Source organism: Phyllobates terribilis, unplaced genomic scaffold, assembly GCF_046119375.1.
Source record: "Phyllobates terribilis strain yellow unplaced genomic scaffold, ASM4611937v1 Scaffold_5__5_contigs__length_657084704, whole genome shotgun sequence".
Taxonomy (NCBI): Eukaryota; Metazoa; Chordata; class Amphibia; order Anura; family Dendrobatidae; genus Phyllobates; species Phyllobates terribilis.
In genome coordinates this window covers 242857450-242870573 of record NW_027362765.1, presented here as the reverse complement: position 1 = coordinate 242870573, position 13124 = coordinate 242857450, and the positions used below count along the sequence as shown (strand labels likewise).

Below are 13124 nucleotides of genomic sequence, written 5' to 3'. Positions count from 1 at the left end.
CAAAGGCTGCACACTTCAGCTGACGTCATCATGCGGCGCATAGCAGTAAAGACCGCTGGCCAATCAATGGCCGCACGCATCACTGTCATTGAATGTCACTGCTATGCGCTGGGTGCTGACTTCAGTGCGCAGCACATAGCAGTGATGTTAAATGGCAGCTAGTAGCCTTTAAATGTCACTGCTATGTGCCACGCACCGATGTCAGTGCGCGGCATCAGATGGGTCGGTGGCCATGTTAACGACCACTCCAGAGATGAAGCCGCAATGGGACTCCAGGGGATCGCAGGAAGGTAAGAAGATTTTTTTTCCACTGTGAACGGGCAGGGTAGTGGGCAATGGGGCCCAAGATGGGGGGATACATAGAGGGCCAGGATGGTCGGACTAGGGTGTCTGGGGCCCACAGGAGGAATTAACTCTAGTGGCCCACGCTACAGCTATATGCAAATACCTGTTAGCCGTTATCCCCGTTATAGTGGAGTGTCGACTGTAAAACACAGAAGGCTCCTGCACATCTATTGTGCGCCACCATAACTGGGATGTACAATTACAGTAGTTCACATTAAAGGGGTTCTTTGGTTAAAAACAAGTTATCACCGATTCAGAGGTTAGGTAGGTGATAACTTATTGATTGGTGGAATACGATCATTGGAAAGGGCACTAATTGGAAGAAACGGGAACTTTTATACCTAACAGCGCACTTTTATCCCCATTTTAAAGTGCAGTGGCAGGTCGGATGTCTAACTGCAGCCTCATTCATCCTCTTTGGGGCTTCCAGAAAAAGCCAAGTGCAGCGAGCACTTTGTAGTAGGAGCAGATTATATTGTTTGGGGAAGAGTTATTCTGATCTTTAATGATGGTCATAATTGAAGCAACTTTTTTTTTTACTAGTCATAATTACAATTTTAAGTCTATTGGTGTGCAGTTTGTTGCCTAGACATTCGGCCAGTGCTGCAGTGTACCAGTAGTTTTCCAATATGCACCAGGCTTACAAATTGATTTCAATTGAGCTTGTAAGCACTGGAGTGAACCTGGCTATGATTACTTGTGCACACTGTTAGCTCCCTATCCTGGCTAGCTTCCATGCCACTTTGCTTCCGATGCTGCAGAGGTAAAGCTGCCTCATATAACAGCATCCTGAGTGCACAGTTTGGGCCAACAACTATGCCACTTGTCCAAACTGTCAATCAAGTAGGAATGTCCGCACTCCAGCAAGCGTGAAGTCAGTTGGCTAGGGAGTGGTGTGCCCCTAAAATAAGAGGATGAAACAAATGCTTGTACCCACTTACCTATTCCAGTAGATGGAAACTCTAAATACTATTGTGCTCTAGTGGCACCAAGGGTGGCATACTGAAACTTGACACTAAACTATATCACTTAGTATAGTATTGGAGTAGTCAGACATCTTTATCATCATTATTACAATAATCATTCACATAGAAGCCAACTCCATTATAGATCCAATAGTATGTTTTATTTCTATATCACAGTAAAACAGAACATTATATATGGACAGACACATTTTGACACAATTTGTCACAGGCCAGGTGTGTATACATCTCTATTCCACAATTTCACTCCCGCATCACCATCCAAAACATTCTTCCTAAAGTCGTAATCCCTTAGTAGTGGCTTATGGGCCTACTTACTGACATAGGGAGATAGCATTTCCAGGCTGATATACTGCAAGGTTACGCTGATACTTCTTCTTTACAATGCTATAATTTATACCATATAAATCTAAATTTCCCTGTACATTTGGTCCCATAAATAATCTTTAATAACTGAGGATAAAATAAAATGACTGGTGGAAAGCACTGAACCATTTATATACACTGGTCTCATGAAGACACTTGATCAAATGAGAACCAGCCAAGTAAAAATGATGAGAAAAGAAGACTAATTGCCATATACAAGTGCATGCCAAGCAAAACGGTGGGATTTAGAGTGGAGATGTAACTGAGCCATGATGTAATGTTAACCCCGTCATGTACAGGGGCCCCATTTATGAGCTAGGGATCTCTTAAGAACCATCTGTTTCTCATGCCTTATAGAACACAAAAAACGTGGAAAATATGGGACAGAGCATAACAGGGCAAGGACGATCTCAAAATAGCCTCACTTACAATACAAGATATTTCCACCCTAATGATGTGCATTGAAGCTGCACTGATCCTCGGAATGATATGTCTCTGCTCCCGCCCATGGAGATTGACCCTGTTCTATTGTCCTATTGTATAAACTGGATTTGCTTGTGGCTATGTCAAAGAAACCATATCGCACTTCCTGCCATATTAAAAAGCCCATCCCACCCTGTTTGTAGAGACCCTGTAGTTATAACCCCCATGCCCACCCAGCTACCCAAGCCTAATTTCCCCACCACCCGTACTTCCCAGCTGTCCCAGAGATCTGAGATAGCTAGGATCTGAAGTCCTTGGCTTGGCTCTCTCTGGGAGATGGACGTGTTCACACTGAATTACTGGGGTACTGTGTCCAGCCCACCTCCTTGTATGTTGCCAGTACATGACTGTATATGTGGCTCCGTAATTTGCTCCAGGCTAGCGATACTTCAGGGGTGAAATCTTTGGCAAATGCTTCTGCAATGACCTCCAGTATCACCCCGGTCAGGATCTAGGACAGACAAGAAGAAGCTAAAATTAGAGGGACATAACAAAGCACAGTAAAATACTACTATACAGAGTACTATATATATGGGCAAATGGGCAACCATGTCACGAAGCTTAGGACAAATTATTCCATTACATGACATGCCGTTCCTGCACATGTGCCTGTTTGTGTGGTTTATGACATTATTTTAACCTATTTGCTATCAGGATTAGCTAATTCTGTTGGGAGGATTGGATTTATTATGCTGTATTTTTAATAAACCCCCTTGAAATGCAGTTAAGATAAAACAGCACAGATCAAATTCAGAGAAGGACAGGAAGACTCGAACAAGTCCAAAGCCAACAGGAAACCAGTGTAGCAATGTCAGCTCTGCGCTGAAAGACAGATGCCAGGAACCGAGGCAGTAATTGGCATTTCCTCTAACTGCACAGAACTGACTGGATACTTCTTCCCAATACTGATCAGCAGTAGAAATTTAGGACCTGATTCACCATTGCATTTTCTCCATTTTTACGGCATAAATAGTTCTTTGGGACTTTTTTCGTCAAACGATTTGCTAATTTTTTTAAAGTTGTCTTTAGTTGCTTGCTTAATTTTTTTATGTCAATGTGGCTTTTTTAGATGTTTTATACCAATTGTTGAAATGCGCCTTTTTAAAAAAAGTCACAAAATTTGGCGCAAATGCACATCATCTCTCCCACCAACCACCTACTGACATGACATCACTACTGCAGCCAAACAACAGAGACCAAGACAGCGGTGGAGACACAGCTCTGGACCCAGGAAGGGTAAGTAAAGCTTAGTCTATTTATTTTACAAGTAACTGAGCATACTGCAAAGGTTTTTTACAAGGTGATACCCCCTTTAAGATGTTATATAAGACATATTTCATAATCTTGTTTAATAGAATAAACTTAGACTAGACAGTTTTAAAGGGAACTTATCAGCAGAACTCTCTTTGTGCTGTAAATGACATGACTTTGAGCATGCACTGGAACTCTCAAACAGTGATTTTTAGGCAATCGGTATAAAGGAACAGGCTACATACTGTATCACTGAGCACATGCCTTCCAGACTAGTCCTGGTAATTAGCATGCATGGCCCCAAGATATGAAGTGTTAATTCTTCTAAAATGCAGAGATCTTTACATAAATAGGATGATGATAGGAATCAATGTTAAAAGACACATACAGCACTGGTATTAGCTTTCAGGTATTAATACTACTGATAGGTTCCCTTTAAAATTTATCTAAATGGCTCATATTGAAAGACAATTCTGGTGCATTTTTTGACTGTCCAGTATACGCTTATGTGGTGCCCCTGCGGGTCCAGTCGCCACAGAGGTACTGCATCTCACCCAGAGGTGTGGTACCCCACTTTCAGTTAAGGAAGGAGTACTACCCGGGACCCACCCACCTACATCCAACACTACACCATTCCAGACCAGCAGGAGGGGCAAGATGCACTTGTTCACTGCTGAGCCCTGTCCCTGGCTGGAAGGGGGGGAACCAAGAGAGGGGAAACCATGTAGTGGGTGTGGGTGGAGGAAGAAGTTCAGTGGAGCACAGACAGAAGGGTATAAAAGACAGAGAGAAAAATATAGAAGGGTCCAGTCCTGCTCAGGAAAGCAGTGCAGAAGGGTCCATGCTCCTGGCTCCAGTGCTTGGAGCAGGAGTTCAGTAGAGTGAGGGGAGTCGGGCCTAGTGAGAGAAGCCCAGGAGAGAGGAGCAGTGAGGAGGGCTCCAGGAAGACAGAGGGGATCCCAGGGGCACGGCGAGTGCAGAGGCCACCCGTTCGCCGAATTCACGTTGACGTGGAGGGATCAGGCTGCAGAAGGGGACCGGCCCCAAAACTAGTGGAGAACAACCAGGCTCAGCTAGCCAATCGGAGGCTGCAGCATTTTCAAGGTGTTGCAGCCAAAACCCACAATTACATCGCTGAAAAGGTGGCCACATAGGGTCCAGGGGACTGTACGTCGCCCGACAAGGCCCGAGGCCACTGGCTTGGGACACTGATTGCGAAGTGCAGGGCAGGAGGGCGAGAGCCAGGCAGTGAGGCGACCAGGAAAGGTACATAGAACGGGGTCCCGTTTAAGTGCTCCTGAGGTACCTGAGAGATTGCTGGACCCCTACCCCGGAGGACACAGGACGACGTGGGCGGTCATTACCGGCTGCAGCGGTAACCTGGAACTGCCTAGAACTGTGAGTAAAGCCTGAAGACTGCACCCCACTGTCCTTGACTCATTACTGCGCCACCAGCCCTGCACTACACAGCACCAACAACATCTACCTCATAAAATCACTATATCCAGCCCTGGAGCTTAGCTCTACCTGTGGAGAGCTGAACCAACTCTGCTGCGTCACCATCAGCTCCAGTAGATCCGTACCGCAGCGGCGGCTCCATATAGCCGCATACCACAGGTGGCGTCACGAACATTATTATCCTAAAAACTCTATTCCCCTTTTACTTTTCCTTTAATTGACCGCCCTGGGTCACGGACTGGGTCACTGCCAGCGTGACATCCCCAGCACCGACCCGGCTACCGAGTACCCCACGGCCCAGGGGGCACGTCACTTACACCTGATAGTGGATGTCTTACTTTAGGCTACTTTTTAAGCAAAAAAAACTGATGGACAACCTTAGTAAGTTTGGCATATTTTACAAGCATCCTTAGCCATGCTTCCTTTTCTAGGCACTCTCTAAGCTGTCTAGTGAGGCGCAAGAAGTGTGTGAAACCCTTAATGAATGTAGCACATGGCATGTACACTGGAATTCTGGAGCAATTTTAAATAGAATTCTGGCTCATTTTTGTTAATAAATGTCCCCTGAAGTCTCATCAGCCATGTCTAAGTGCTATCTGATAATTAGTTATGACAATCATTTCGCAACTTTTACTGTTTCGGCAATTGTTCCCACTGAACGTTTTCAGACCCCTGAATGACAAATCCTTCTAGATCTTGGGCACAGTGTTGAATTGCCCAACATACACCACTGGAGCCCAACGGATCTCATTAACTTTCCATAGAGTTTGTTGGGTTCTGCTACAATATCCATTGTGTGATTCAATATGATGGAATCAAGACAGAACCTCCAATACAGACGTGATCAAAGTTTAAGTCAGATATGTATTTCAGTCTCAGAAGCAGGGAGACAACCATTGTTGGACTTGTATTAATTGCCATATTGGGTGTCATTCAATTTATTAACAAAAAAGTATTTAATAGGAAGCTGAAGTCAAAAACATAATTTTATTTGTCATTTTAAAACAACCGTAATTATTAGAGCTTTCCCAACTTGCGAAGAGAAGGCATAACGCTAGGTTATACCTAGTCTAGAGCTGCAATCAACTTCTCAGTTTTTCCCTGCAGAGTGGCTCTGCCCATTGTGTAGGGAACTGCGCCATAACTCAACTGACATGAATAGAAGCAGCTGCAGTGCACTACACACTTGGGTAGCTGAGAGTGCCGCTATGTCGGGAAAATTTAGAAGGGATTAAAGGGACAGGACTAAATCAGAGCTGCAGCCCTTTAATTCTCAAGATTGATGGGGGTCCCAGAGATCGGATCATAAAATGTTGGCATATCTTGACTATATATCAGTATTTTAGAGGATGAAATTATGACTTTAAGATAAAACTAGTTGTAATTCACTTATTTAATATGTTGTAGCTTTTATCAATGGTGACTGCATCCAAAATACATAATCCCAAAGGTGACTGCATCCAAAAATCAAGGTATAATCCCAACGGTGACTGTAGCCAAAAAGCAAAGCATAATCCTAACAGAAACTGCAGCTAAAATGCATAATCCCAATGGTGACTGCACCCAAAATGCATAATCCTGATAGTGACTGCACCCAAAATGCAGAATCCTGATGGTGACTGCACCTAAAATGCATAATCCTGAGGGTGACAGCACCTAAAATGCATAATCCTGAGGGTGACAGCACCTAAAATGCATAATCCTGATGGTGACTGCACCTAAAATGCATAATCCTGAGGGTGACTGCACCTAAAATGCATACTCCTGAGGGTGACTGCACCTAAAATGCATAATCCTGAGGGTGAGTGCACCTAAAGTGCATAATCCTGAGGGTGACTGCACCTAAAATGCATAATCAAACTGGTGACTGCACCCAAAATGCATACTCCCGATGGTGACTGCGACCAAAATTCACGATCCCAATGATGACTACACCCAAAATGCAAAATAACATGTTCTGATCCTCAGTTATATTTGAAGCCATAAGTATACATACATTTAGGTTCAAATCATCAAAACTCATATTTATGTCCTCAGGAGATTCCAGGTCAACATACTTTAGTTTCAGCAAGTTGCTTCAAAAGTTTACATACACCCACCTTCAACCATTACCACCAATTAGAGTAATGAATCATATAAAGCCAGTTGTATCAAATTAATGTAAATCATTATTACACAAAATATCACACACAAATATAGAAACCCATTTTACTATTGTTTTTTGGGTTTCCTTTTTAAGGCTTTTATTGTGCAGTAAAAACTACTTGGCTAAATGATTTTTTAGGACAGTACAATTACAGTAATACCAAACATGTATATATATAATTAGTTATTATTATTATTTTTTTTTTAAGTAATGGAAAAAAATTCACAAATTTCTAAGAGAAAATTGATTTGTGTCACACTTTCTCAGAGCCGCAACTTTTTATGTTTCTGTCGATGGACATATGTAAGGGCTTGTTTTTAGCATGGTGAGCTTTATTGATACCATTTAGCTTTTTAGCGCATTTTTGGGGACGATGCAGCTACAGAAATAGGCAATTCTGGCGTTCAGATTTTTTTGTTTTACAATATTTACCTTATGAGTTCAATTATTTAATATTTTGATAAATTGGAATTTTAATGATATAGTGATATCAAATATGTTTATGTTTTAGGTGAAGGGGGAAAAGGAGTGATTCAAATTTTTATGCTTTTTATTTATTTTTTTTATATTTTTGCAAACTTTTATTTCTTTCTCTTGTTTTTTTTTAATCTTTTGCTTTGCTTACAAACAAAAGAAAACCATCCCAACCATAAAGCATGAGGGATGCATCATGTTGTGGGGTTGCTTAGTTGCTAGAGAGACTGGCGCACTTCACAAGATAGATGGCAATATGAGGAGGACATACTATGTGGAGATGTGGAAGCAACATATCAATCAGGAGATTATAGCTTGGGTGCAAACGGGTCTTCCAAATAGAAATTGACCCCAAGCATACTTCCAAAGTTGTGACAAAATGGCATGAGGACAACAAAGTGAAGATAATGGAGCATCACAAAACCCTGACCTTACTCCCCGAAAATCTGACATTTTGCATTCTTGAACTATAGTAGTGTTTCTAAATGACTGAACGTGTAGGTTTAAAGCTCAGGAATTGTGAAAATTTGAGTGTGGATAAGGTGTATGTAAACCTATGATTACGACTGTATATTGTCTTATATTCCCTTCACATTAAAAGCTCCATTCAAAACCACACTGACTTACTATCTGTGGTCACTTGTAGAATTTTAAAGGCAGCTCTAGATGTTAATGGAGTAAAAGATCAAATCTAACGGAAGAACAATACAAAATAACTAAAAACAGCTAGTGAAGCTGCATTTTATAATAATCAGGGTAAAAAATATTTTGAAACCACTCACCTTAAAGAATACAGGGTCCACTTTATGTTTCACTGCATGGCTTTTCCCCACAATAGCCAGGACCGTGGCCACCTTTTCCGGATCTGAAAGGTTTTCAATCACACTGTTGATAGCTCCCATTACCCTTCGGCCATGCTTACGCAATTGAGCACTGCGCTCCATCTCAAGAGGGTCCTCTAGGTCCTTAAACTGGCTGAAGTACTGCTTGGCAGTTGGGAAGTTGACAAAGAACCTTTATGTTTCAGGTCAGAGAAAGGAACAAGTACAAAGGGAAGAGAAATAAAGAGTCAGACATTAGTGCAAAATCATAAAGAACATAAAGGTAAAACTGCCGAAGCTAACCGACACAGAGCATTGTCAGGATGTGTATTTGTACAGTGGTGTGAACAAGTGTTTGCCCCCTACCTGATTTCTTATTCTTTTGCATGTTTGTCACACTTAAATATTTTAGATCCCAAAACAAATTTAAATATTAGACAAAGATAACACAAGTAAATACAAAATACAGTTTTAAATGAAGATCTTTATTATTAAGGGAAAAATAAATCCAAACCTACAGGGCCCTGTGTGAAAAAGTGATTGCCCCTAAACCTAATAACTGGTTGAGCCACCCTTAGCAGCAACAACTGCAATCAAACATTTGCGATAACTGGCAATGAGTCTTTTACAACGCTATGGGGGAATTTTGGCCCACTCATCTTACAAAATTGTTGTAATTCAGCCATTTTGGAGGGTATCCGAGCATGAACCGCCTTTTTAGGCTGAGTTCACACGATGCGTATTTAATGCGTTTCCGCGGCGTTTTTGCAGTTGCATAAACGCCGCGGAAACGCATTAAAAACGCATGGTAGAAGGGCAGCAATGATCCCCAATTGAAATCCGCATGTGCTGTGCCCATGATGCGCATTTTTCCGCAGCGTAAACGCTGCGCTCAAAAATCCGCAGCATGTCAATTAATTTTGCGTAAACGCGCCAATTCCGCAAGACTGCATTTGTACTTGCATTATTGGCGCGTTCTAATATGCGGATGGTACCCGGGTGTGGAGGAGAGGAGAGTCTCCTCCACACCCAGGTACCATTAAAAAGCTGTAAAACAAGAATAAAATAAAAAATATATATATATACTTACCATCTGTCGGCCCGCGCACCGCTCCTGCTTGGTTCCTGGCACTTGCAGTGAGTTGTAGGACCTGAGCTGACGTCAGAGTCATGTGACGGGTCACGTGACGGTGACGTCGGCAGGTCTTTCAATTCAAAGTTGCCGGCGAGGGAGAATGGATTGAGCAGGACAGCGCGGGCCATCGGAGGTAAGTATATACACTCTCTCGGGTCACACTATATAAATCCATGCTGTTTGCATGGATTTATATAGTGTGACCTAGTTGTCAAGCACTTTCCAAGTGATGCTAAAATCGCCTGGAAAGCGCTTGTCAATCCACATGTGGAAACTCATGTGAATCCGCATGTGTTCCGCAGGAAAAACGCATGCACAATCTGCATGCGTTTTTTCTGCCAGGGAGATGCAGAAATGATGCAGAAATTTTCTGCTTCATTTCTGCATCGTGTGCACATACCCTTAAGGTTATGCCACAGCATCTCAATCGGATTAAGGTCAGGATTTTGACTAGGTCACTCCAAAGTATTAATTTTGTTTTTCTTAAGCCATTCAGAGGTGGACTTGCTGGTGTGTTTTGGATCATTGTCCTGCTGCATAACCCAAGTGCGCTTCAGCTTGAGGTCACGAACAGATGGCCGGACATTCTCCTTCAGGATTTTTTGGTACACAACAGAATTCATGGTTCCATTTACCACAGCAAGTCTTTCAGGTCCTGAAGCAGCAAAACAGCCCCAGACCATCACAATACCACCACCATATGTACTGTTGGTATGGTGTTCCTTTTCTGAAATGCTGTGTTACTACTACGCCAGATGGAAAATACACCTTCCAAAAAGTTCAACTGTTGTCTCGTCAGTCCACAGCGTATTCTCCCAAAAGTCTTGGCGATCATCAAGATGTTTTCTGGCAAAACTGAGATGAGCCTTTATGTTCATTTTGTTCAGCAGTGGTTTTCGTCTTGGAACTCTGCCATGCATGCTATTTTTGCCCAGTCTCTTTCTTAGGGATCATTCACACGTACGGATATTTCCGGTACCGGAAAAATCAGTACCGGAGATATTAGTGTTCGTGTGTCCGTGTGAATGATATGTGTGGCATACATGTGGTAATCGTGTGCCGCCCGTGTGCCGCATCAGTATCACACGTACCAGCACCTCAGAATTAGCGGGATAATTAGCGCTGCGATCAGAGCCAGCAGAGGACAATGTTGAGAGTAGTATTCTGTCCCCAGCTGTGTCCAAAACCTGTAAAAATAAGAATAAAATAAAAAAATCCTTATACTCACCTGTCCAAACTGTTCCATGCTGTAATTCATATGAGCACACATCTCAGAAGCAGAGTAGAATGACTCGCTCTAGCAAGTGGGCCCCTGACCTGCGCTGAGCTCAACGAGCGGTGTTCTGACACTCAGTGAGCTCAGTGCTGGTGAGGAACCCGCTCGCTGGAGCAAGTCATTCTGGTGCAACTGTACGTGTCACATGGATGACACACGTATGTTTTGCACACGGTCCGTGAAAACACTGACATGTGCACTGACCCATTCATTTGGGTCTACGCATGTCAGTGTCTCCAGAACGTGTGGAAACAGACACCACACGTACTCAAAACATGGACGTGTGAAAGACCCCTTATGGTGGAGTCATGAACACTGACCTTAACTAAGCTAAGTGAGACCTGAATTTCTTTGAATGTTGTTGTGAGGTCTTTTGTGACCTCTTGGATGAGTCGTCGCTGCGCTCTTGGGGTAATTTTGGTCGGCTGCCCACTCCTGGGAAGATTCACATGTTTTCACAATTTGTGGATAATGGCTCTCATTGTGGTTCACTGGAGTCCAAAAGCTTTAGAAATAGCTTTATAACCTTTTCCAGACTGATAGATCTCAATTACTTTGTTTCTCATTTGTTCCTGAATTTCTATGGATAGCAGCATGATGTCTAACTTTTGAGGATGTTTTGGTCTACATCACTCTGTCAGGTAGGTCTTATTTAAGTGCTTTCTTGATTGAGAACAGGTGTGGCAGTAATCAGGTCTATGTGTGGCTAAGGAGATTGAACTCAGCATCCCAAAGATGTGATAAACCACAGTTAATTTATGTTTTAAGGGGGCAATCACTTTTTCACAAAGGGCCCTGTAGGTTTGGATTTCTTTTTCCCGTAATAATAAAGGACTTCATTTAAAAACTGCATTTTGTGTTTACTTGTGTTATCTTTGTCTAATATTTAAGTTTGTTTTGGGATCTGAAACATTTAAGTGTGACAACCAAGCAAAAGAATAAGAAATCAGGAAGGGGGCAAACACTTGTTCACACCACTGTATATTGAATCAGGCTTAGCTAGGGAGAATCAATAAACTTTGGTGCACACTTTATTTTAATTACAATCTATAGTGCTGTGTCACATGAGGGAACTGTACCCTTCCATTGATCACTGAATGTGCCATAAATGGCAGGTGGGAGTCCCAGTCCTAGGCAACTTACCTATTAAGCAACAATGACCTTTGTTTTCAGAGTCAAAGCAAATTCTAAAATAAAGGCTACAGAAGTTTGCTAAAGAACCAAGCACTGCACTCCACGTGCAACCTCCTCTACATCGGCACCGATGCCACAGTCCAAGCCACTTTGCATCAGCACCTTGGTGGCTCCTGTTGTCAAGCATCTAGGGCACACCCTAGCAATACAGCAGTATCCTCTGAAAGAAGTATACCTTGCCTTAATTTGTTAGTCTTGGCTCCAACTAGTAAAGCCCATTTTGAAGAGAATTTAGATTGGATGACCAGAGATACAGTCAGTCTTTTTCTTTCATGCACACAGGTTTCTGAACACATGCAGTAAAATAAGTCACTGACACTCTAGACTGAATTCACACACAGTAGTTTAGTTGCGGAACTGTTTCATTCAACTCATCGTCTAAGGGGTAATGTCTCTCCCTGTCGAGAGTGACATGCCAGTGTAAGGTGACTCACAGGGTATGCAATGCTCTTCTGGGAAATTAAATATGCAAATTGCCTCTTCAGAGAGGAAGAGGACTTGAAATCTAGTGCCACCAGTTGGAAGTAGCTAAAAGTCAATATTGATCCTTTAACGAGCCTTGCCATATGACTTAGGAAAAAGATTCCGGTCTGGCTTTTATCCTAAGTCATGTGGCAAGGCTTGTTAAAGGGTCGATATTGACTTTTAGGATTGCTAATTCCAATAGGTGGCACCAGAATTTAAGTCCTATTCCTCTCTGAAGAGACAATTTGCATATTCATTTCATCGGACTTGTGCAAACCCATGTGTTTGCTGCCAGACAACCCCATGTAGAAAAGTGGAAATGATTTTCAGATGCATAGATTTTTGCCATAAATCTACTTCATGTGAATATTCACGATAAAATGTACAAGATGACACTTTTCACTGGTCCATATACTATATTATTAATGTGCAAAGCTCTACATTCCTGAATCTCCAAACCATGACCTTTACTCATGTTGTTCTTGAGTTACTGCAGGGTATATTTCATTAATTAAGGGGGGACAGAACCACAAACACATGGCAAAAACATAATGTGCATAAAGCCTTGAAGGGGTTTCCCAGGAACATAATCTTTTACCCAATGGGCCAGTACTTGGTTAAAGTAATAGAGCCTGTTACTCACCATCCCCAGGTCAAGTGCTGCCTCTTCGCCACTGCTCCATTGATTGTTACAGGCTGTAACAGTGACATCATGATTCCAGTGCAC

General features: G+C 42.5%; 1 protein-coding gene across 1 annotated transcript in view; it reads right to left on the bottom strand.

The window, feature by feature from the left end:
• Positions 1-1449: 1449 nt before the first annotated feature.
• Positions 1450-13124, bottom strand: part of CYGB (cytoglobin) — a 67726-nt gene continuing 56051 nt past the window's right edge. The window contains exons 2-3 of the mRNA XM_073683960.1: positions 8289-8520; positions 1450-2628 (exon numbers count right to left, since the gene is read on the bottom strand). Of these exons, the coding sequence (XP_073540061.1) occupies positions 2464-2628; positions 8289-8520 (397 nt within the window). The 3' untranslated portion in view covers positions 1450-2463. The remainder of the gene's footprint in view (positions 2629-8288; positions 8521-13124) is intronic.